This window comes from Conger conger, chromosome 13 (genome assembly GCF_963514075.1).
Source record: "Conger conger chromosome 13, fConCon1.1, whole genome shotgun sequence".
NCBI classification, from domain to species: domain Eukaryota; kingdom Metazoa; phylum Chordata; class Actinopteri; order Anguilliformes; family Congridae; genus Conger; species Conger conger.
Window position 1 is genome coordinate 6,475,679 of NC_083772.1, and position 25,566 is coordinate 6,501,244.

General features: G+C 43.9%; 1 protein-coding gene across 3 annotated transcripts; it reads right to left on the reverse strand.

Annotated features, from left to right (window-relative positions):
- Positions 1-900: 900 nt before the first annotated feature.
- On the reverse strand, positions 901-21,416 carry vwa7 (von Willebrand factor A domain containing 7). 3 transcript variants are annotated; one of them, XM_061216186.1, is made up of 18 exons: positions 21,324-21,416; positions 19,838-20,008; positions 16,787-17,094; positions 15,436-15,669; positions 14,988-15,084; positions 13,878-13,994; positions 12,180-12,375; positions 10,704-10,873; positions 10,295-10,407; positions 9,867-9,983; positions 9,023-9,229; positions 8,717-8,852; positions 8,238-8,390; positions 6,308-6,400; positions 5,596-5,873; positions 4,613-4,749; positions 3,706-3,865; positions 901-3,020 (listed from the first exon to the last, which is right to left on the reverse strand). In XM_061216186.1, the coding sequence occupies exons 3-18, from the start codon at positions 17,015-17,017 to the stop codon at positions 2,511-2,513; spliced, it is 2,949 nt and encodes a 982-aa protein (XP_061072170.1). In that variant the 5' UTR covers positions 17,018-17,094; positions 19,838-20,008; positions 21,324-21,416; the 3' UTR covers positions 901-2,510. The 3 variants fall into 3 exon arrangements, with proteins under 3 accessions (XP_061072170.1, XP_061072167.1, XP_061072168.1); XM_061216183.1 differs by having other exon boundaries at positions 13,878-13,997; XM_061216184.1 differs by lacking the exon at positions 21,324-21,416 and adding an exon at positions 20,281-20,322 and having other exon boundaries at positions 13,878-13,997.
- Between the last annotated feature and the right edge of the window lie 4,150 nt (positions 21,417-25,566).

The window sequence follows — 25,566 nt, forward strand, 5'->3', positions numbered from 1 at the left end:
TAATGGTCTAGTTTTTGTTACAGTCTACCTTTGATATCATAACTGTTCAGGAGCCAAGGGGAAACTGGGCAAAAGCTGTCTCTGTAGAAGCTATTTGTTTTAGCCCCCTGACCAAGGTCTGACTGCCTTGGCTCTAAATTCCAGATGGTTGGCCCAGCAATCACCTTTCCTTTAATTCACCCAAATCAGGTTTATCCAAAAGGCATATTACCATGAGAGGTACACATACATATTTACAGCATCATGCAGTTATCATGAAAATTCCCAACTACTTTCATAGATATATCTTGCAACCTTTTCCCCCCGACCATCCGACATCTGATCCGCTCCTTACGGAACACACCTCAACCCACAGTCAGCCCTACGACACTGGGTATCCAAAGGCAAAGTGGGACTCAGGAAGGGCTGATATACTTCAAAGGAACAGAGAACAATATTGTTCGGACTACCTTTGGGGGGTTTCAGGCCATCGGCTCCGAAGGAGATAAGAGGAAGATGGATGGTGGTTGTATGGGTGCTTTAAGGGCATTTGGGTCACAAGGGTTTCCCTGACCAAATCATGGGAAAAGAATCCTTCAGGGCATTTGTGCCCTCTCCTGTGACCCCACAACTGGTCACTTCCAAGGGGAAAGACTCATTTGGGCACTGCGGTCATTACACTGCGGTGACTGCTCTCCTGGATTAAATATTCAAAACTGCTGTTGAGACCCGGTAAAACCTTGAAAACATTGCCCATGTGATCCTTGTATTATTGCATTATGTCTTATGTAATAGTTACAGGAATTGCATTTAAAATGGATAATCAGGAGGGAAGTTTCATGATAACTGCAACATAATAAAACATCAGGGTAATCTGTTTGGTATGGATGTGATCCGGTAAAATCAAGGAATCGGATGAGATACATTTCATACCAAATGGAGTTTAATAAATCATAGTTTCAGTAACTCAAGGGAAAACCTACAAGTCCTCTCTGGTAATCATCTTATTTTCCCTACTTAACAACCCCCAAGGGAGGGGGTCTAAATTTCAGATTTGACCACTCCTCCAGGTTAATTTATGGCACTGCCGCCTGGTTCAAACGTATGATTTGGCATAAAAGCAAGGGAGACATACCAATCTGGGAAGATCGCAACCGACTTCCCACACTGCATGTCTTGTGCATGTAAGTATAGGGAAGATTGCATTCGACTTCCCACACAGCATATTCTGCGTATGTATATGTGTATGTCACACTGTGTATACTCTGTGTTTGTGTGTAGCCAAAGCAGGCTAGGTATGATTATTTACTCTCTCTATTCTTAATTTGTGTATTCTGTAATTGACTATTGGTATTCAAAAGCTAATAACCTACCTGTCTGTGAATAAATTATTTTATTTGTAACTTGCGTGATCTCCATGGCTCTAATTCATCTTGTACCTTTTCAGCCTAAATTACGACTGAATACTCAGCGGGACAATATTGACCTAAGACCAACTGATCAGTGGCTTGGTACTTTAGTGGTGTTTCCAAGCTGGGAAAGGCAGCCAAGTTCAGCCCATAAAAAGGATTGGTGGTGCATGGCTCTTGTAATTTGATGCGAAGGGAACCCATGGGCGTTTCTACGCCGGTTCCTGTCAAGTTAGCTCTAAGGAGCCCTCTAAATGCACGCCGACCTGGGCTCGCAACTATCATGTCAAATGTAGGGCATGTATTGTGTTGGCTAGACCCTCAGCTTCTGAGTTCTCCGCCGAACTGAGATTCAGCAATAATGCTAATCCCGAGAGCATATATTGAGTAATGGTGGCGCAGGTAAGAGTCGAGTGTAATCACTCCCGAGGGTCGCGTATGTTTCAAACCAAAATTTCTAAATGATATCTAAAATGGAGTCAGATAACAAAGGTAAATGTATTGGCCCTATTGTGGAGATTCTTGCTCAGTAAAGAGCGGAAGGCAGAGTGGTACTACTGTCTTTGTAACATGGTTTATTCATTGGCTGATCTAGACTCCGCATTATTATTTAACCCTACTAATATTCATCCAGCAACACCAGAAGGACAAGCATGCAAATACCTTCGGCCCACGCTCAATTCCGTCATTGGGTTAGCGTGGGGTTTCACACTTTTCAATTAATTACACGGCAGGGTACATTACATTAACATTACATTAATGGCATTTGGCTGACGCTCTTATCCAGGGCGACGTACAGTTGATTAGACTAAGCAGGAGACAATCCTCCCCCAGAGCAATGCAGGGTTAAGGGCCTTGCTCAAGGGCCCAACATCTGCGTGGATCTTATTGTGGCTACACCGGGGATCGAACAACCAACCTTGTGGGTCCCGGTCATGTTCCTTAACCACTACACTACACCTACACCATTACATTGTCTGACCAGACCTGTACTAATAATTTGAAAACCAGACATTCCAGTCATAAACTGGGCATCTGGCAGCCTTAAACCAGACACAAACATCAGATCCAGATCTCAGATCCAGCATCCTGCCCGGAAGGGTGCGGTAGTTCCAGACAAGGCTACACCATCAGCCTTCCTCCCAGCAGGCCAGCGAGAAATGGAAGCAGTACCACTTTCTTTCCCCCGGCTCCATTGCTGGGCTTGGGTGTCGCCCCCTGTTGGCTGGAGGTCAGGTGGCAACGCCTGCTATTTCCCGCCCCATCCCAAATGATCAGCTCTGCCAGGCGGGCACAGCAGCTGGCGGAGTAGCGCACATGCAGAGGTGCTCCCCCACCCCACCCCGTGACGTTCAGAGGGGGGGCCCCCTCCAGCAGGTAGGGCTGCTCCGACCCCTGCCCCCCTTCCCCCCCAGGGTCCCCGCCATTTTCCTGCTGTTGCCATGGTTTCCCGGCTTGTCCTAGAAGCGGTGTGAGGACGCCACTGCCCTCGGACAGCTGCAGTGCTGCCAGGCCGGAGCGCCCCCTGTCTGTCACCGACAGAGACACGGTCCAGCTGGCCTGCCGACACACAGGCGGGCAGGTGGCCTCCACCCGCATAGGAGAGCAGGATGGGGGTAACTCATCAGGGTCCTAGAGAGAGAGAGAGTGAAAGCTGTGACCCTCTCCGGGATAAGCCTGGCGAAGAACAGTACATTCAGAGCAACAACCCCATCCGATAATTTATTTACAATACGATCAACTCGGTGAAAGTGGGCTCTAAAGCGGCAGTGTTCTTTGTCATTTGGAAGTGGTTGAACAATGATAGGTGTGTGAACAAATTTACAGAGAGCCCATAGTTTGGATTCTCTGTGATAGCTGTTTAGGGACACATGATAAGTGTACATCCTCTTGGATACCTGTGTAGGGATACGAGATCAATGTAGGTCAATAGTTTCCAATCCTGAGATCTGTAGGTTTTCATGCCAACTTTAACAAATCATTATTGGGAGGACTATTATAAGCCCCTGAGGGTTTATTTCCTCTCCCGCACAAATTGTCTTGCATCTTATGTGTGATGTTATACTTTTATGTTCTTATATCTTTTCTGCAAAAAAATCTAATCAAACCACATTCAATAGGTAGTGATCTCGTGGAGCTGCTAATTTGTAGAATCAGGTGTGCCAAATTGGTAGATCTCTAGGAACAGGCTTGTGAACCACCAATGTAGCTTTGTTTGAGACACTTTTTTAGGTATACAAGATCAGTATAGATGCTGTGACAAAAAAGGGAAGGGGATCAGAAGACTGAATGAGAAAGATTTTCTTCTGGATCTCACCGGTGGGATGATGATAAGGTGCACCACAGCGTAGTTTGAGTCAGCAGTGTCCAGTGCTTGGACTGTGAGGGTGAGGGTAACTGCAGTCCCTGGTTCTGTGCCCCCTGGAGTCCTCAGCTCCACTGCCCTCCTCAGCGACCCGCTCTCCCCCACCGACACCCTGCAGCGCAGAAGAACATCCACACGGGAGCCAGCATCAAAGACGTTTCTCTTCACCTGTTAGTGCCACCTGCTTATATTTTAGACTATTAACAACCAGTGATGGAATAACCACGTGTTGTCCCATTATATACTGTAATGCATGGGCAAGGTTAAGTAAGTCCACAACAGCAAATATGCCTTTGCTAAGTGTTGGGTTTGACTTCATGCTTGTAGATCTTTATAAAGATTATTATCGTCAGCTTTTATTAGAAATGTATTATCAATAAACTAAATTTATTATGCATTAGCAACAACATTAGGTATAATTAAGTTACATTAATTGGCATGAACCAATGTAGTTCTTAACTGTTTACTGAGATCGCACAGCTTTGTTATGTATTTGTACATCATTAATTCATGTTAACAACTCCATGAGTTAATGCCAAATCATAATGGAATGAAATAAACACAGCATTAATGTATGTATTAATGGTGAACTCTAATGGTGAATTCTAAGTTCATCCTTTGCTTTATCCTAAAAATAAAGCTAATAATAAAGCTTTACGCATTTTTCCAAACATAGATTTTGATCTTACCAAAGAACAAATTCAGATAGTAAAATATGGATGCCAAAATGTTTGTGGAATGAGGCCCATCGATTGGAATCCGGTCACTGAGTCGCTAGTAGCACATGATAGGCCTGCCCATTATTATTCTCACGTCATTAATCGAAAAGAAAGCCCTCTCTCCCCGTTTTCCATCCTACCTGTGGGGACCTCTCTGTGTGAGGAAACCGTGGTCGTCTGTAGCGGTCAGAGTGAAGTGGCGGGCAGGGCCATGGTTCCACACGTCGAAGGAGACCGTGGAGGTGTGGCCAGGAACCAGGTGAGGAGCTGAGAGGACCTTTTGGGAGGTGGGGGTATTTACAGAACACAGCTCAACACACTGATAAATACATCACATCTGCACCGATGGGGTAATCGGTGGGTTTGTACCTCTCCAGCATGCTGTCATGTTGGGTGTGTGTTGTTGATGATGTGCGTACCTATATTATATACATGTGTTGCTGTATACTTGTATCTCTATGTATGTATGTACAGTACTGTGAAAAAGGCACCTGTATAACATTCTGTACAGATAAGTCTTTCAAAAATAATAAAAAAAAAATAATTCAATGAAAGGTCCTGAATAAACGTACTATACATTTTACATTACATTTTAGTAATTTGGCAGAATAGTTAAAAACTGAATCAAATCAATATTTTTGTGACCACCCTTCGCGTTAAAGCTGCATCACTTCTCTGAGATAGCCAACGCTGTCCTGCAGTTCTATAAGACAATCAGCAGGGAGGTTGTTCCAAGCATGTTGGAGAACTTCTGCAGACTTTGGTTGGCTCCTTGCTTCTGATCTCAGACAGCCTTGATCAAGTTTTTATGTAAAAAGTAGTTAATTGCTTACAGTAATATGCTACTTTTTAAATTAAATACAAAAATGTGTCTGTAAAATTTGAACTTTTGGAAAATGAATATTTGGGCATTTCAAATGTGTTATTTTCTACTAACACACACAAAAAGATTTACATATATATAATAAAGTCTAGGGTGCCTAAGACTTCTGCACAGTACTGTAGATGGTAGGGTTGTTATGTATTTAAATGTGTCAGCTTTGTACAAGTTATACCGAGGCTCTCTGTAGTTTTTTATGGTGTTAAGATGTATTAATGCATTTTTGTCGTTATGTTGCTATACCTGTATCTGTATGTGTGTAGGTTGGATCATCTCCGTGGCAACACGCTCCAGCCTGTTTCCTCTCCCGTCCTTCCCAGACAGACGCACACAAAATGGCTGCCGGGGCACGGATACCATGCTGCCCACTAGCTCTTTCCCAGAAGATAAGGAGGATGAAGAGTTGAGAGGCACTTTGAGCAGGCTCTCCCCATTGGCTCCCAGGAGTGTCACATGACTGAAGGAAGCCTCGTCATTTGGTTGTAAGCCTGTCACCGCCAGCACCAGAAATGTGGGCACACCTGGACAAAGGACAGGAGGGTGGAATTCAAAATATCTTTCATATTAGCATTGACACAGTCAAGCATTTTATAATTTTGTATATTAATTTTTCTTTTGTAATTTTAGTATTTTTGTATATTTATTATTGTTTGTTTATGTGTTTAGGAGTAAAGAGGTAGGAGTACATAAGTGTTACTTCTTCCTACTCCTTTTCGCACATGTAAATAGGTTTAAGGCTTAAGTGCAGGTGGAGGGAATTTATGTGTTTTTATGTTTTGTTGTTCATCTGTTTTTAACTAATGTTTCTGTTTTGTGACTATTTTACATGTTTGAAATAAAGATATCAAGTTAAATCAAAAATCAAATCAAGCATACAAGTAATCAAACTGGTTTCCTCCCCTCCCATCCCTTTCTCGCTCTCAAATGCACACACACACACGCCTGCAAACCTGACCTGCCACTGGACTTCCCTCCACTCTGGCCAGTCCTGGATGTGTCCCATTGGCCACCACGGCAAAATGGTACAGGAAGTCCACACTGCTGGTACCTGGGCAGGGGGGGCAGAGACAGGTTTGTCAGTCACAGCCTAGTGCACATTGTTTTTTGGTTTTTTAATTTAATTAATTTTCCGATTGTTCCAATATAACAATTCATTTTTTATCACATACATGAATGTTATTGAACATCATCGAACAATGAGCAGTCATGAAAATGACTTGTCCCTTGCTTGCAGAGCACCTCAGCCAGGTCTTATACCAACAACTAACAATTTCTTTCATGAAAGGTGATCTTGAGTCAATCTTTGAGGATGGTGGCACACTTCTAACAACCTATTTCGGGGGCATCAATTTATGCCTAAATTAACTTAAAGGTACAATAAATAATTTTGGACTCCTAACAGTCAAGAGAGGAATTGCAACAATAGACAACCGCAAACCACTGTATGCTTCCCACAGTCTATGAATATAACGCGTAATCTAAAGTTTCATGCTTGTCACGTCATGTTTCAGGTTTAGTCATTGTCTTAGTTACGTTATTGTCATGTCACGTATTATGTTAGTCTAGTCTCGTTTTATTTCTTGTGACATTTAATTTTCATGTCATGTTACGTTTCATGTTTAGTTGTTATGATTTAATTGTTAGTCTTGTCATGTCACGTTTTTCTAACTTGTTTTGTCACGATTTATGTGTGTTTCATGTTATGTTGTTCTGTTCATTGATTAGCATACACTTGTGTCTTTTGCAAACCTTGCATTCATGTTTTCTCTCTCTCCCTTTCTGTCACTCACGCTTCCCTAATTGTTTCAATTTACCTTGTCTTCTTACTAATCTACTAACATTAGATCAGGATTGGGTAATACTAACATTCTAACCATGTGTTCATGTTGATGTTCAAGCCATTGTTTACCCGTTAAGATCCAAGCCTGTATATTGACCATTGTTATTGACTTCGGTTTTGTTGACCGTTGCCTGACTGTACCACAAACTTTGCCTGCTGTTTTTGTGCTTTTGCCCCGCAGAGCTGACTTTGGTCTTGACGACTTGCGCCGTCATCGACCCCGAGCCTGCCTGCCATCCGTCTGCACTACTGCCCCACTGACAGTTTTCCTGGTTCCTAGTCTTTTTGCAAGGTGTACCGATTTCGAGACTGCCTTCTCCCTCGGTACTGTACTTTGGTTTAGGCTGGATTTCATGTGTATGAACTTTGCTTGTTTTTTTGACTAGGCTCACTGGACATTCCCTGAATAAAGCCCTGACGGGACTATTTCATCCCTTTCATCTGAGTCGTGCATTTTGGGTCCAACCCCCCAGGATCCCGTCTCAAGAGTTATACAGTTCAGTGTTCGCGCACTGTTTTGGGAAGCCGACAGTGACACACGCGACAGAGAATGGTGTCTTTTCATAGTGTTCTAGTAAGAATTTTTACCGAACAGATGACTTTATGAAATGTTGACTTTAGCGTGCTATTTTTGTCTTTGATTTCACTTTAGCTAACCTACAATATTATGAGCAAGCAACTTATTTGGCTTTGTAAATAGCTGGCTATATAATTAACTGATGGTAGTCTACCACAAAAAGGTTTTTAAACTACGAGTTTCTAAAGTTTCACTCCCTAACCGTGCTCATCTGAGGTTCTAAAGCCCCGCTCCCTAACCGTGCTCCTCTGCGGTTCTAACGCCCAGCTCCCTAACTGTGCTCCTCTGTGGTTCTAAAGCCCAGCTCCCTGACCGTGTGCCTCGGCGGTTCTAAAGCCCAGCTCCCTAACCGTGCTCCTGCTCCTCTGTGGTTCTAAAGCCCAGCTCCCTAACCGTGCTCCTCTGCTGCATTTTGCAGGTAAGCAGTAGCTAAGCTGCAGTGTTCCCAGTGTGAGCGATGAGTTGTACCGATGGCGTTGAGCGTGATGAGACCTTCCGTATCTGCACTGAGGCTCCACTCTCCTGGCTCGATGGGGGGGAACAAGCTGATTCTGTAAAGCCCCTGGAACCTCTCCAGCTCTGCCAGGGAACCACGCCGGTCCAGGAGAGACTGCCTCTGACCTGCGAGGGGCATGGGAAAAAAAATGAGACGCTGAGATGGAGCCTGAATTAGAAACAGAGTTAGAGGGTGAATAAGAGAGGAATAGAAGGTGAATATGAGGAACAGATGGACGGGTGAGTATAGAGGAAGAGATAGAGGGTGAGTATAGAGGTAGAGATGGAGGGTGAGTATAGAGGTAGAGATGGAGGGTGAGTATAGAGACAGAGATAGAGGGGGTGTGTTTCAGTGTGTGCAGTGTGTGGTAGTGTGCGTCTGCATCTGTCTGAGTGTGTCAGTGTGTGCAATACATGACAGTGTGAGGCAGTGAGCGTCAGTAGTGATTTACCCGAGGGGCTGGTGAGCACACAGTGTTTTAAAATGCCGGTCAGGTGCACAGTGACGGTGTTCACTTCACTGTCCACGCGGAAGGGGAAGCGTGTGGACACTGAGACCGAGTTGCTCTCCACATGCAATAGAGTCACCTGCAGCAGGAAACAGTTGAGGTGCTGTGTGAGAGGGTGACCAGCAGGGGGAGACAGTGAGCAGTGCTGGGAGATAAAGTAACCAGCAGGGGGAGACGGTGAGAGAGAATGCCTTTACTTGATTCAATGTGTTCATGCGAGTCAAACCAGTCCTATCCCAGCAGTGGTACCTTGCTTGCAGCAATGTTGTCTTGAATTATAGTGGACACTCTCTTGATGTCAGAGTTTGAGGTGAAGATGGCCAGACCCCCAGAAACGGATGACAATGAAGAGTACAGAGAAAACCTATCAGGGTCAGACAAGCTCTCCCTCTTCTTCCTCATCCCTCTATCATCTGTCCCAGAAAGGTTTGGATCTTCCGTCAGCAGGAAGCTCACCTGTGACAGGTGAAGAGTAATTCATAGAGCCAGTGGCTGGTGACTGGATTTATTTGTCTTGGCTTTTATTTGAAATGTGAAAGAGGAGAGTAACGCATGCTGGACACGCATGGTTAAACTGGGTGTGTTCATGAGCACAGAGGTGAATTGCACTGGGAGTATGTGTCAACAGGTTTACAGAGAGATCTGTATATAGGTTTACAGCGACAAGTGTACCTGCAGACGGGTAGACAGGCGTGTGTGTGTGTGTGTGTGTGCGTATGTGTACAGTATGGATGTGTGTGTGTGTGTGCGTGTGCATGTGTGTGTGAGTGTGCGTACAGTATGGATGTGTATGTGTGCGTGAGCGTGTGTGGGTGTGAGTGTGAGTGTGTATACGTGTGTGAGTGTGTGTTTGTATGTGCGTGTGTGTGTGAGTGTGAGTGTCCGTACAGTATGGATGCGTGCGTGTGAGCGTGTGTGAGTGTGTGTGAGTGTGAGTGTCTGAGTGTGTGAGTGTGTGTATGTGTGTGAGTGTGTACAGTATGAAGGTGTGTGTGTGCGCATGTGTGTGTATGAGTGTGAGTGTGTGTGAGTGTGAGTACGTGTGCGAGTGCATGCCCATGTGCATGGAGACAGGTGTGGACAGGTGCAGTACCTTGCTCCGTTTCTCCAGGGTCAGGGCTTCCACGGCACTGTACAGGTGCGCGTCTTTCGGAGAAGCGTCGGTGAACACAAAGATCTCAGACAGAGGGGGGCTATGAGTAAGGGCCAACTGTGGGAAAAACAGCCTAACTGTAACTCACACACGTGCACATACACACACATGCACACACACGCACAGACACACACACATGCACACACACATGCATTCAGACAGCTCCTACTCTACACATTCACACAAACACAGACACATACTATAAACACATTCAGATTTTAACACATTCAGCACAATGGCATGAATATTAGAATGGGACTTTATACTGTTTCATCTTATGCTCACATTAATCTACTCCAAAGCTCCTCCTGTGATCTCTTGATGCCCCTCCTACAATTTAATTAAACCCCTCCCTCCTATCTACTCACCAGTACAGCAGAGAGGCACATCTCAGGCTCATCTCCTCCCCCAAGGGCAGTCAGTCCCTCCAGGTACTGCATAAACATTTCTGGATCCTCTGTCTCATACACAGGCCCTACAGCTGCAACACAGCATGGTGTAATATGCATGTGACACACAGGGCCTCATATATTGCATGGTGTAATAGACATGCAATACACAGGGCCCTACACCTGCAACACAGCATGGTTTAATAAACATGTGACACACATGGCCCTGTATATCGCATGGTGTAATAAACATGTGACACACAGGGCCCTGCATATCACATGGTTTAATAAACATGTGACACACAGGGCCCTGTATATCGCACGGTGTAATAAACATAGTAGTTACAATAGCATTACTTATAGGTTGGGTGGGGCACCGTTCCCTCACCTGGGTCGTGGAAGGGTACCAGCAGGTAGGTGCCAGGCTGCTGCGTGGTTTTGGTGCGGGCCTGGATGATGGTGAAGGCGCGGAGACGAGCGGCGGTGATCTCCTCGAACATGCTGCCCGTGGTGTCCATGACGAACACCAGCGCCGGCTGCTGCCTCACGCTAAGCAACCTGAGCGTACATACAAATCACTGCAAATTACCCACAAATTCCCCGACCACTGTTGCTAGATTCACACTGTGCAGCAGCTGGCAGAAACATACCCAGTGTTACACACATCGATTGCCACTTCAGTCCTGGACCAGGCTTAAGCGGTCTGCAAACCAGCCCGAAGAGTTACACACTTTAAAAGCACTTCGCATTGGGCTTCGCATTGAGTCATTCTAATAATTGGAATAAAAAATTATGTTAGACTTATCCATAAATATGCACAAAATAAGTAAATCTATTGACATAAGCTTTGTGTGAAGCAGTGTGCTTTATTAATGATTCAATGTAATTTGTCCCAGGAGTGGATGTCACAGAATCAACCAAAGAACTACATTTTTCAAATAAAACAAATATTTCCCATAAAAACAGGTTCCACAATTATTGGCACCCGTGGTTTAAAACCGGTGCAAACACCCCCGGAAAAAATGACAGCCACAAGTCTTTTCCTGTAACTTTCCTGTTTGACTGTTCCTCCAAGCAGAACCTTTCAGAATCATTAAAATCCTTGGGATACCTTGGTCTTCAGTTCAGACCACAGGTTTTTCATTGGATTGGACTATTAAACTCCATCACCATCGTCCTTACAGTCCATGGGGTTAATATGCACTTACATCCTCTGCCTTGACCATTCCATATGTTTTATGCCTTTTTGTTATTGCCCTTAGAGTGCTAATTAGTATGTTTAACTGTTTATGTATTTTTTTGTACCCATTGCCCGACTTGTGATGGTCTATTACCATCTGTGTCTTCTGAATTGACAGCTCTTTGGCTTTTTCCATGCTATTGGTTGACAAAGGGATTTTGCATGCTTGTTACCTCATTTTTATTCGCTACCAAATCAGGAAGGGATGGATTCACACAATATAGTTCCTTTAGACTAAGATTCACTAAATCAAGTAAAACTGTATTGCCACTTTCAGTTTGTTTGATTTTATGTCAGGGTTGCCAATAATTTTGGCACCTGTGGGTTTCAGAAAAAAATTAGATCACTAAATTAAACAATAAACCTTGAAACATGAGAGTAGCTGTATTGAGATACAAGTATATTGTTTTCCCAAATGTCTGAACATAAAACAAAGATCATTATCCAGGTTGTTTATTATATGCAGCCTTAATAATATACAGTCGGGATAATGAATTTGTTTGTGTTTCAACAGACAGAAACTGACCGCATATTTTCCATAAAGCATGCTTCTACAAATTGTAATAAGGAATGTGAGTAAGTGAGGAACGTAGCTGTGATTTGTGTTTGGCTTGACCTGCTGACCTGAGAAAGTTCACAGTTCCCACGGCATCACGGAGGTCTTGCAGAACAGCCATGGTTGCCGTGGTCGCGAGTCGGGCAGCCTCACCGTGGAGATAGTGGTGTGGGGAGAATAAGGGGGAGGTGCTGTCCTTGTTGATTCCCCCACGGGCCCCCTGGTGGCGACTGCTGTCCAGCAGGCCCCCATGGCTGCACTTGCCTAGGGTATGGGAGATACAGCGATGAGACTACCATGTTGCTGTGAGACACAGGGCTAGGGTATGGGAGATACAGCGATGAGACTAGCATGTTGCTCTGAGACACAGGGCTCGGGTATGGGAGATACAGGGATGAGACTAGCATGTTGCTCTGAGACACAGGGCTAGGGTATGGGAGATACAGGGATGAGACTAGCATGTTGCTCTGAGACACAGGGCTAGGGTATGGGAGATACAGGGATGAGACTAGCATGTTGCTGTGAGACACAGGGCTAGGGTATGGGAGATACAGCGATGAGACAAGCATGTTGCTGTGAGCCACAGGGATCATACATTAAAGTACAAATTATAACCAGAGACAAGTGCGCTACAAACCAGAGAGGGAAGTACAGTTCCCTCTAGATAAGATAGAAGATAAAAACTTGAGCTCTTGAAGAATAATGATTGGCTGATTAGATATTTGCATTAACGAGCCGATGTACAGGTCTACCTAATAAAGTTGTCATTGAGTGTGTATGTAGTATAAACATTAATATACAGATAAAAGCATCTAGCGAATATCTTATTTGCAACACTTTACATCTAGCTAAATGACATGACTGACTCTGCTCACAATTCTGATATTCTACATGATGGTAAATGGTCTACAGTTATAAAGTTCCTTTTACCAAAGTGCTATACAATTGATGCTTCTCATTCACCCATTCACACACACACACACACACACACTCACACACTGATGCCGATTTGTCACCATGCAAGGCACCAACCTGCTCGTCAGGAGCAATTGGGGGTTAGAACCTTCCAACAACCAGATGACTGTTCTTACCTCCTGAGCCAATGTCACCCCATACAGTAGTGTGCAAAAATCTGGGCAACCCTGGTCAATTTAAACCAAGGGTGGCAACATTTTAAGACCTTTAAACCATGGGTGCTGAAATTTTTGCACCCCAATATAGATGTAAAAGCATCATATCAATAGCTAATTCTACGTATTTTATTTTTCATTGTTACATTACATTACATTATTGGCATTTAAGAGCGACGTACAACAAAGTGCATACCCATAACCATTGTTAAATGTCTTTCTGCTTTTTTATTTTGATAGCTGATAGTGATTGACAACACTGCACAATCCAAACATCTATCGCTGCCACAACAACTATATGTAGCTAAGTGGAGGATAAGTACATAATGGTTTTAGATTAAAAGTTTTTTAAATACTGTTTTTTTTCTCCTCCATTTTATTTGTAGCCATGGCATGATAGATCTAAACCACTTCAGGCCTGTGCATAGCCTATAAAAGAATGTATGACACTTCAAGTGAGCCTTGTCATACATTATTATATACACAGCATATTGTGGTTTATATCTCACAGATAGAACAAGAACAAACATGTCTATTGGGAGGTTTAGTGTGTAATGTGTAAGAACACGATGCATTTCTGGCCCATCCATGCTCTAGAAAAGTGCCTAAACAGGATAATCCATCCAGCAGCTTTACCTGCGGGCTTGGCAGGATGCCTGCTGAAGTAGCCGGTCGTCAGTAGAGGAGGGTGCGGGCTGAGCACAATGTTGTACATGCAGGTGCTGCTGTGGCAGTCTGCACAGGTTGGGGTATCTTCTGAAAGAGAGGGGCCATGAACAGGTGAACTGCCATAATGACCATTATAATAGATTCAGTCCTGGGTTTCAGGGAAATTGAATTTACAGCTGGGTCTGTCAGTGAGCTGGCCTTCATTAACAGTTTTGGTTACACCTGGTCTGCAGGTGTAACGGTGACTTAGTACGTACAGTGTGCAAAATATGGAGTGCAAATGACAACACTGAAAAATTGTGATATATAAAGGTATATACAGTGGGGTCTAAAAGTCTGAGACCACATTGCAATGTAATCGTGGAAATTAACGTTTTAGGATTTTGAAAAAATCTAAACCAATTGAAGTTACTTCAAAGCTTTGCAAAAACTACTTGAAGACCTAAGAAGAGTAAGGAGTGCTGGACAATCCACAATCACCTGACCTCAACCCCACTGAACATTTATGGGGACACTTGAAGACTGACAAAAGCCAAGCATTCAGTAAAATCACAAGATGCCCTTTGGCACATTGTCAGGAAATGCTGGGATAACACAGATCATCAGGTTTTGCACAAATTTGTGCAAATGTCAAGACACCGTTAGTGCATGTCAACTTTTCACTCAAATTGTTATGTTGATAATATAATTTGTATATATACGTATACATTTTTTTGATTGAATTAGAAAAGAATGAAAAATACAAACATTTTCACCAGTGGTCTCAGACTTTTGGATCCTATTATATATATATATATATATATATATATATATATATATATATATATATATATATATAGTAAGAGAAAATACGATAATGATCATAATAAAAATATTTGCCCAGGTACTTATTATCAGTGCAAATTCTGGTTAAATATCTTACTCAAGGGTAAGTTTGGTCTGCCCAGGATTCCAAAATAATAATAATAGCTCATTTTTATAACCAATTTCACACAGAAAGGTATTCATGCAGTTAAACAGGTGTTACAGGCTTGCATTCTGTGTAAAGCTGTGGTTATGCAGGTTTGGTGAGCTCACCTGAGGCCACAGGTATGGCTGGCTGTTCAGGATGCAACAGGTGGAGGTAAACCGATCTCTGACCCATCTCCACCCAGTTACTGTGGCTGTAGAAGTCCTGCCAGGTGAGAGAGAGAGGTAGAGAGAGAGACAGAGAGAGAGAGATAGATAAATAGATAGAGAGAGAGAATTACTGATTATTCTGCCGATTTTCTCATAATTTGCATTTCAGCTGTATGAAACAGCGACAGCAGTGTATCTCCTGATTAATGGCATTTGGCAGACACCCTTATCCAGAGCGACATACAACAAAGTGCAAAGTGCATACCCGTAACCAGGGATAAGTGCGCTGGAAGACCCTGAAAGAGGGCAGTGCAGTGCTACCTGGACAACAAAGATAAGGAGCAGGGCCTGTTTGATCATCGGTTTCACAAGACAGTTTGCGCTGAGCGAGAGGGTGGCGCTGTACCTGCAGGGAGTGGAAGAGCTGACCGAGGCAGCGCCGGGCCCCCTGGTAGTCCCGGGCCCCTACGGAGAGGAGGGTCTGAGACCAGAGTAGCCGCAGTGAGTCCGCGGCCCCCTCCACGCGCTCCGAGTCGAAGTGGTACACGGGGTCGGAGCGCGTGGCGCTCAGGAAGTCCATGGCCGCGTTGGCCCATACCACTTCCGCGACGGCCCGCCAGAACCCGCGGTCCAGGGCTGCCTGAGTCCGGACAGAGTCCAAACAGGGTTTTTCACCATTTCATTGGCACACTGACGGTCTCCATATGCACCCAAAGGGGCTCAAATGTACTTTGGTATAGTATGTGCTTGGATATCTACTGTCGGTTTTCATTTTTACATTACATAACATGTCATTTGGCTGACGCTTTTATCCAAAGCGACTTACGGCTGCTGCACATGATATGTGTTTGGCTAGTGTGACAGTATGACTGAAAGCATATGTCTCACGCCAAAAGCTTAAGAGTGGGCAACACTGGTATATTGGTACACTACAAAACTAGAAGCTTTATTTCATGCCATTGTTGTTAACCAACAGCTGTGCGGATCTTATTGTGGCTACACCAGGGATCGAACCACCAACCTTGTGGATCCCAGTCATTTACCTTAAGCGTTACGCTACATGTAGTTGAGCTAAAATAAGGGTTCTTTTTTTGTATGTGGACCTTCCTAGTGGGAACCACCACTTCCTTGTGGGACACTGCTTGAGCACAGGGTGGTATGGTTGGCATTTATATAGCGCCTTTATCCAAAGCACTGTACAATTGATGCTCTGTGCAAGTCACCAACCAGCTTGTCAGGAGCATTTAGGATTAAGGTGTCTTGCTCTGGGACACTTTTCTTCCCCCAGGGCGGGATTGAATCTATGTGCTATTGCCCTGGTATTGTGCTATGTACATTGTGCTATGTGCTATTGCCCTGGTATTGTGCCATGTACATTGTGCTATGTGCTATTGCCCTGGTATTGTGCTATGTACATTGTGCTATGTGCTATTGCCCTGGTATTGTGCTATGTACATTGTGCTATGTGCTATTGCCCTGGTATTGTGCTATGTACATTGTGCTATGCGCTATTGCCCTGGTATTGTGCTATGTACATTGTGCTATGCGCTATTGCCCTGGTATTGTGCTATGTACATTGTGCTATGTGCTATTGCCCTGGTATTGTGCTATGTACATTGTGCTATGTGCTATTGCCCTGGTATTGTGCTATGTACATTGTGCTATGTGCTATTGCCCTGGTATTGTGCTATGTACATTGTGCTATGTGCTATTGCCCCAGTATTGTGACATACAACCGTAAGAGAGCATGGCCTCACCCCCTCCCGGCCCACCGGCATCCTGTCCAGCGTGTCCAGCGTGATGTTGAGCAGGGCCTGCTCCGTCATGTACTGGTGTGTGTGTGAGTCCCAGGACAGGGTCAGCACCCGAGACCAGAAGTTCGGCAGGAAGGCCAGGCCACCGGGCAGGGCCAGCAGGAGGCAGGCCAGCAGGTACACCCCAAACCACGCCCCCCTGCACGGTCGCTGTGCCGCCATGCTCTCGGACATCACTCACACATAGGGGGAGGGGTGGGGTTAGGGGTCAGGCACAGGGCCAGGGCCAGAGCCCTGAGTGTGGTGGGCCCCTGTGACAAAACAGGGATGAAGTTTAATATACAGTACTGTCGTCATTTCTGCAGGTATGAAGTTTAATATACAGTACTGTAGTAATTTCTGCAGGGATGAAGTTTAATATACAGCACTGTAGTCATTTCTGCAGGTATGTAGCATCATACAGATGCTTGTCCCACACCATACATTACCTGCTCAAAAAAGAACTTGTGAGGTCCTACAGAAAAAAACCTGATGGAGCAGCTTACAGTATTACAGTTTTTGATCATTGCTTACACACTTGTTGCAGAATTTGGCTCATTATGTCAAAACTCTACATACAAGCCAGATAAGACACAACACTTGGAGATAAACATCTCACTTCTATGGCAAAATTAAACTTTGCAATCAAAACCTAACAATCCTTTTTCAAAATGGCTCTGCAAGAATGCAAGAAAATGATACACACATGCACCATTTGAATTACTCTTTCAAAGCAGCAACAACACACAGATGTACTTTATACAAAACACTGCTGTCTTTAGTACTTCGTCTACCTTTTACATTATCTCATACAGGCTTCTGTGAAAGATTGTTCCAGGAGTCTACTCACCTTTCAATGAAACAGAAAAGGCTATAGAAATATGAATAGAAAGGCTTTTTTGCTATTGCAAACAACAACAACAAAAACACAAAGAAAAGTACAATTACATTACAGTAATCAATACAATAATGTTACTGTAAACTCAGAGAAACAAAAATAATGACGCAGTATTTTTAAGAGATTGTAAGGGATGGGGTGGATGGTTTATATATCCCGCCTTTGCTAGGGTCTGGCCACCTCAGACACATCACTGCTGCCACACAATTGGCTGGCTAGGGGAAAACATGGTGGCCCAAAACGGCACCTGCTTCGGACACATAATGCTTTGTCTGAATGTATCTATGCAGTGCCAATATGACACAATCTACTGCCATTACTGTATTAGAGTATAGTACAGTGACACTTACTTGCACATAGTCATAGCAAAGGTCTTTGACTCTCAAACAGAACCTTGTACAGCTGCTTCATCGCAAGATGTATTCCATGTATTTCACTTAATCTGTCAATCTGTGGTCGCCTTATGGTTCCCTCATTACGAGCACCTGGCAGTCGAGCTGCACGTTCACGCCTGGTTTCCGTTCTGGTTCCTCAGTGGTGGAATGACTTGCCTACCACTGTCAGGACAGCAGAATCCCTCCCCCTATTTTGACACAGTCTAAAAACACACCTTTTCAAACTGTACCTGATCCCCCCCCCCCCCCCCCCTTTCTGATATCCCTCTTGACAAACCCAAAAATAATAATAATAATTGCACTTACGATGACTGTATTTTTGTCCCTAAGTCGCTTTGGATTAAAAGCGTCTGCCATGTATAATGTAATGTTATATATAGCACACACTCTTGTCTATATTTTCTGAGACATTCATCACATATTAATGGTGTCATATGCAGTCAGACAAAGTGTGGAGAATTTGTCCATGGCATGCATCAGAAGAAAATTATAAAAACAGTTGGATTCACCAACCTTTTCAATGTGCCCCAGAGCCTTTTGGGGCCCAGTTGGTGAGGCAAGCTGTAATCTTTACTTCTATTATCGGCTTCACTGTAATCGCCAGGAACTGTACTGAGGGTCTATACTATAGCAGAGACTGAACTGTACTGAGGGTCTATACTATAGCAGAGACTGAGCTGTACTGAGGGTTTATACTATAGCAGAGACTGCAGTGCGTTGGGAGTTCTACCTGCATTGTAAACTGTGCATGCAGTACCCTTCCGAAAGTGTTGGAACAGCAAAGTCAATTCTTTCGTTTTTTGCTATATACTGAAGGCAATTGAGTTTCAGGTCAAAAGATACCCTCATGCTTATTTTTTAGACTTAGTAATTCTTCTGCTGCTGTAGCCTATCCACTTACCGGTTTGACGTGTAAAAAGATTTGGAACAGTTGTTTCTTGTTCCCCAGATGTGTCCTATTAGATTCATTTGCTAAACAGTACATAGTTCTGAATGTCTACTCTTGGTTTTAGCCTTGGGTTTTGCACGTGAAGACATTTATGTTAGAAAAGATAAACCCAGAGAGGGCCTGCACACCTTGGTAGAGTTTTTTTGCAGGTACAGCTTTTTTTGAGGTTAAACTTTTGAAAAAGTAAGGAAAAAAGCACAACACTGCTACTTTACAGAGTCACCACTTTATTGGCAGACGTGCTGACGTTTTGGCACTAGGCCTTCATCAGAGAAAAGATAAACCAACATGAAGACCAGAGAGCTGTCTTTGGGAGAAAAGCAAGCCATTTTGAAGCTTTGAAAAGTGGTGAACTCGATCAGTGCCATTGCATAAGTGTTGGGGATAGCTTGAACAACAACTTGGACAAACAGCAACAAACAGTCTTGATGCAGTTATTGCTGGTCAGCTGAGAAGGGCCAGACTGGTCAAAGCTGACAGGAAGACAAATAACCACACATTACAACAGTGGTATGCAGAAGAGTATATCTGAATATAGGCATCAAACCGGTAAGTAGATAGGCTACAGCAGCAGAAGACTTAATAAGTCTAAAAAATAAGTGTAATAAATACCTAATAAAGTGCTCACTGAGTGTATATCTGCTTGGGGGTGTGTGGAGCTGGGGATTTCAGTGTGTGTGTGTGTGTGTTTGAAGAATCTTGTCTTTTTTTTAATCTCAACTCAAAAAGTATTCAGTGTATCGCAAAAACAGTGCTTTTGGAGGAGACTGTACCTGTAGACGTTCACAGGGAGTTGATGGAGGTTTGCTGAGGGCCGCCAGGTTTGTTGACAGGATGTGGCTACCCTGGAGCTGCACTTCCCTATTGCTGTGTTGTTGTCTTTTTTTGTTCTTTTTCCTCCACACAGTCAGTTACATGTGCAAAGATTGAGTCCAATAGGATGGCTGCACAAAGGGGAAAAACAATCTATATTAAATTAAAAATATCCAGTGAGCAGCAGTTCTGCAGGCAAAAAGGTGTTGTTAATGAGAGAGGTCAGAGGGTAAGGGCCAGACTGGTCAAAGCTGACAAGAAGGTGACCGTAACACAAATAACCATACATTACAACAGTGGTATGCAGAAGAACATATCTGAACACATAAGGCATCAAACCGGGAAGTGGATAGGCTACAGCAGCAGAAGAATTACTAAGTCAAAAAATAAGTCCAAGAAATACCTAATAAAGTGCTCACTGAGTGTATATCTGCTTGGGGGTGTGTGGAGCTTGGGATTTCAGTGTGTATGTGTGTGTGTGTGTGTGTGTGTGTGTGTGTGTTTGTGTATGTGTGTGTGTGTGTGTGTGTGTGTGTGTGTGTGTGTGTGTGTGTGTGAGAGTGTGTGTGTTTGTGTGTGTGTGTGTGTGTGGTGTGTGTGTGTGTGTGTGTGTGAGTGTGTGTGTGTGTGTGTGTGTGTGTGTGTGTGTGTGTATGTGTGTGTGTGTGTGTGTGTGTGTGCGTGACTGTGTGTTTGAGTGTGTGTATGTGTGTGTGTGTGTGTGTGTGCGTGTGTGTTTGAAGTCTGCAGTCTGATGCGCCTGTGCGCACGCTGTCATGTCTGAGCTGGTTTCGATTGTGTGGTCACAGAAATTATTACTTCTGGTAATGGTGACACAGTTATAGTTTGAGACATGTGATCCACATCACATGTCTCAAACCACAGTTCATCCAAAGCAATACAGCAGTACTTTTATTTATTTTTTTGGTAAATTCTCATTATTCTAGGAAATAATAATTTTATGCACTGCTCACTTTTAATATTATATATTTTATAGTCTAGTTGTTTTTGTAAGCCACTTTGATGTATGTCTTTTATGCTGCTCCCTTGACCAGGTCTCTTATGTGAAATTTAATTTAATGTAAATTATTTTCTAAAATACATTTACATTTTTTCTCTGTAAAACAGTAAAAATAAAACAAACACCAATATTCTTCAGTTGAAACAATGTGTTGATATAAAAATAAAAACATGCATAGTATGTGCTTAAAGGACTTTTATTTTTCAAATCTGCATCAGAATTACTTTTAGATTAACGCTGAGATCAATGATTTGTCAAATTGTAGCAACAATTTCCTTTGTACAAAGAAGCAAAAATACGTGCCCTGTGACGATACTGGAAGAGCACTGAAAATACATTTTTAGCCCAACCAAAGAAAAATTGTGTGAAGAAAATCAAAACAAGGCATAAGTGCAGCTTAGAATCGTTCAATGTTGATTTCTCACCTTATTTCATGGTTTGTGCCCCTGTCCCTGCTCCTGTGACGATTTGCAACGTCTCACAGGCTCACAGACTCACAGACGCAAACTTGCACGTGCATGATTTTGTGTGTGCTGTCTACTCAGGAAATCCACACGCCAATCTGAGCAGTCTTAGGACCACAAGTTGCAACCACCAGCTTGCCTGCTCCCCAGCAAGTTTGTCAAATGCCTTTTTTTATTGCATCGATATATTTATTATCCACCCTCTGGGACGCCAAATTCATCAATGAATGAGGCAGGTGACGTAGCCGGAGAGGCGCGCGTGACGAAGGGAGGCAGTTGGGAAAGAGCCAGTGCATCTCTGGAGCAGCAGTCCCCTTCCATCCCCTGCTGCCCACACCCTCTCTCTCCCCCTGAAACCCCTCAGCTCCCATTATCGCACGCTGTGTCAGTTCTTCACAATGAAGACGAATAGATCAATGGGGTCCCCCACCAGTTAGGGAACTTTTGGCTGGTCCGGACAATGAAAAACACCCACCCCTCCCCCCCCACCCTGGAGCTTCTTTATCGTTACTTTATAGAGAGTGAAAGGCGACTGGTTGCTAGCCAACGCAGGACCCTGGTGCTGCTTTCCAAACCCTTGTGTTTTTTGGTTGTGTTGGGGGGGCAGGGTGAGGGAGGGGGCATCTGAAGCAGGCGCTCCGGGGGCCTTTGTCATTGATTTCTGGCCCTGTGGATTGGGTTTAGCAATCAACCCTGGTTTAATACACCCCTGGCAAAGAAGGCAACCATCAGTATTTTACATTAATTTCTGATAAGGTTATATAACATATTTGGAGAGATTTTTGATGAGAGTCTGGAGACTGAGATGGCCATTGCAGAACAACATGTCGTTTTCACCATTTCTGAGTGGATTTTGATGTATGTTTGGAGTCACTGTCCTGCTGGACAATCTACCTGTTATGATCCTGATTTCTGTCTGTTAGTCTATTTGGTATTTTTGGATATTTATATTTTTCATATTTATGTCTGGTTTTCTGTTCACATTCATTAGTCTTTGCACTCGTCTTCCCCTGTGATGTCTGAGTCTGAATGTTTTCTGATCCCAAGTCACTCCCCTGAGTGCTTCATTATTTGGGTGGTTTTTCTGGTTTCCCACGATTCCTTCTGTCTCGCTGTTCTTATTTCCTGCTTTCTCTCCATTTCATGTTGTAGATAGCACTTTATTAACAATATTACTTCATAAAATCATTGAAACTGTTAGTATTCTGTATGGACTCTGGCTGCCCTACTGGACTATCGTAGTATTGCCTGTGTTTTTGTTTGCATTACCATGTGCTTTTGTTTTTTTTTCCCTGAACCCCGCCCTCACCTGCCTCTGTCTGCCACACCTGCTCTGTTCATTAGCCTGCTCGTTGTTCTGATTTGTCCCTGTCCCTTGTTTTCTCCCTGCCAATGAGTTGTTCCCCTGTGCTATTTAAGTTCATCCCTTAAGTTCAGTTCTTGTCAGATCATACCCGAGAGTCTGCCCGTTTTTGCGCTGCCCGTTTTTGCTCTGCCCGTTTTTGCTCTGCCCGTTTTTGCTCTGCCCTCTCGTGCTCTGCCAGAATATTTTTGATTCTCTCTTTAAAGTAATTTTCTGAGTTTTGATTTGAGAATATTTTTGATGCTCAGTTTAAAGTTTTTATAAAAAAGGCCCAGTTCATTCACTTTCCATTCCATTCATGATTACACCATTTTCATGCTCATGCAATACATTTCAGCTGAGCTCAGTTGAAGCAGAGAAAGAGGGAAACAATGGTAGGACCTAGGAAAAAGTGAATACATGAACAAGAATTGGGGAAAGGATGAGTCATCCATAAGGTGACTGGTTGGCTAAGCAGGCATGAAAGAATGTGCTGGAATGGAGAAAACAATGGAACTCAGAAATCTGTCCCATGTTTAAAAAAAAAAAAGCCCTGCACCTTTCCCTGAGCAAGGCCCTGAATCCCCACCACTTTTTACATTACATTACACTACATTAATGGCATTTGGCAGACGCTCTTATCCAGAGCGACGGACAGTTGATTCGACTAAGCAGGAGACAATCCTCCCATGGAGCAGGGTTAAGGGCCTTGCTCAAGGACCCAATGGCTGTGCGGATCTTATTGCGGCTTCACCGGGGATCGAAGCACCGACCTTGCAGGTCCCAGTCATGTACCTTAACCACTACCTACCACTTAACCTGTGCTATTCACTTGCACGGGAGTTATTTGGGTAGCTTATCTGTTTGCTTGATCGAGTGGTTGGTAGGTTGGTAGGTTGCTTATAGCTCCTGTATCAGTCAGGCCATCAGTCTGTGAGCCCATAAGTATGCCCAAGGAATGGCTCACCTGGACCTAATGTAATACATTTCTTGTTTACTTTGAATCTGTTTTTCCATTACTCAGGCACATCCCCAGATAGTACATGTTCATCACAGGCCAGTTCTCCTTTTTATCATTCCATGGCACTAATTTTAGCCCTCAGCATGGGCACCTTTGCCAACTTTAAGCCATCAACTCAAGTTGCCACTTGCCAAGCCCATACAGCCAAGAGCTGTTCTTTGGAAAGATCGATGTCAGCGGGATCCAGTAAACGGTCTAAAGAGGAGAGGTGTGGTTTAGGCTCAAGAAAGCTATTCTGAATTATAAATAAGTTTGTCCAGATAAAGAGTAGTATCGGTGTATGTAATGTGAGCAATGGTGAAGAATGACAGAGAGGAGAGATGGGTAGAAATGTACAGTGATAGAACAAGAAAAACAATCAAATTTGTACAATGAAATTGTCAGGGTTGGAGGTAGTACTGGTTGCGGCCATCAGGGGGCTTATTACTTTCACCTGATGGTCATTAGTGCTTACACGATGTCTACCTCCTGAAGGTACTTAAAGCCCGCATTTCCCCTCAGTCTTCGCTTCGGTGTCACTGTTCGCTCTGCCACCTAAAGCCGGTATTTGGCACAGGGTAGACTCAAAGCGCCGAGTCGGGTTATTGTGCTGGTTCGCTCGTGTTTCAAAAGAAAAGGGTATGGAAGGGGTCTGCGTGCGAAGTGTGTGAACACTGCGACCGCCTTCCGTTTGGTTCTTTATTTCTCTTTATTTTCGGCTCGTGTGAGTCCGTGGGTGAGGGACGTTGTCCCCGGTATTTTGTATTTTGATTTGTGTTATTACGGAGCTGCGCCTCCTGTATCTTTATTTTCGTTTCGCCCAGTCTTTTATACTGGGTTGTACTTTTACTTTGGGTTTTCCCCGGTCCGGGAGAGAAGTGCTAGCAGTTACGCACTTATTTTTTTGTGAGTTTCGCCCTAGTTTTGTAGGGTAGTTTTATTTTCTGAGCCGTTATTTGGGGCTCTTCCTTTTATTTGTTCGGAGTTGTCTCCGTGTCTCAGAGCTGTCTCCCCTTCCCCCCGGGGTCTTAGTGGCGGGCACGTTTGTGTGTCTGCTTAAAAGGAATTTCCCTTAGTCGCACCTGGCTCTCCGCACCTCCTCAACCTTACAGAAATGAGAGAGAGAGAGAGAGAGAGAGAGAACCTCAAGACATCATAAGCTTGGAAATGCAGCCTGTAAAACTGGTTTTAATAGGTGTACCAGCCCGATAAGTGTCACAACAAGCACAGACGGCTATATCAAACAGATGATTCCCCCGATAAATCATCAGAAACTCAGCCCTTCCTGGATGTGAAAGCTTTATTTAGGTGTGACAGTCCCATAGAGCGTGCATAAGAGGTATAGGAGGTGGGGGTGGGGGCTAGGCGGTGAAGCCGAAGTAACCGCAGAGCAACAGTAGAAGTAGCCTAACGGGAAACGGCTTCTACCTCTCACGTGAAGCACAAAAGAGCTGGCTACTTATTGGATTCAAAGTCGAAAAGCAAGGTGTTAAACCAAAGAACTTTTTTGTGGTCGTTTCATTAGATCGTAGCTGCGTTTCATAATGTGTAGCATAATTATGGCTGTTTTGGTGCCGATGGGGAAATATTCCGATAAGATTTCCATATTTCATTAGTTTACGCAATACATATTTTCACGATCTGCTTTTCATACGAAACGTAACGTTTGTTAACCGAGTTTCAAATGCCATTGCAGAAGTTTTACTTTGCCATCAAAGCTGAAAATAGTCCGCATTCAGCTCCAATGTTTTGTATTCAACGTGCGCAGTAGGTTAGCTGAAGCCGTACTTGTTTATCTAGTCAAATATGCATGTCCGTGGCCATTGGCCAATCGATGAGGTCAGTTCTGTTAACACGAACCA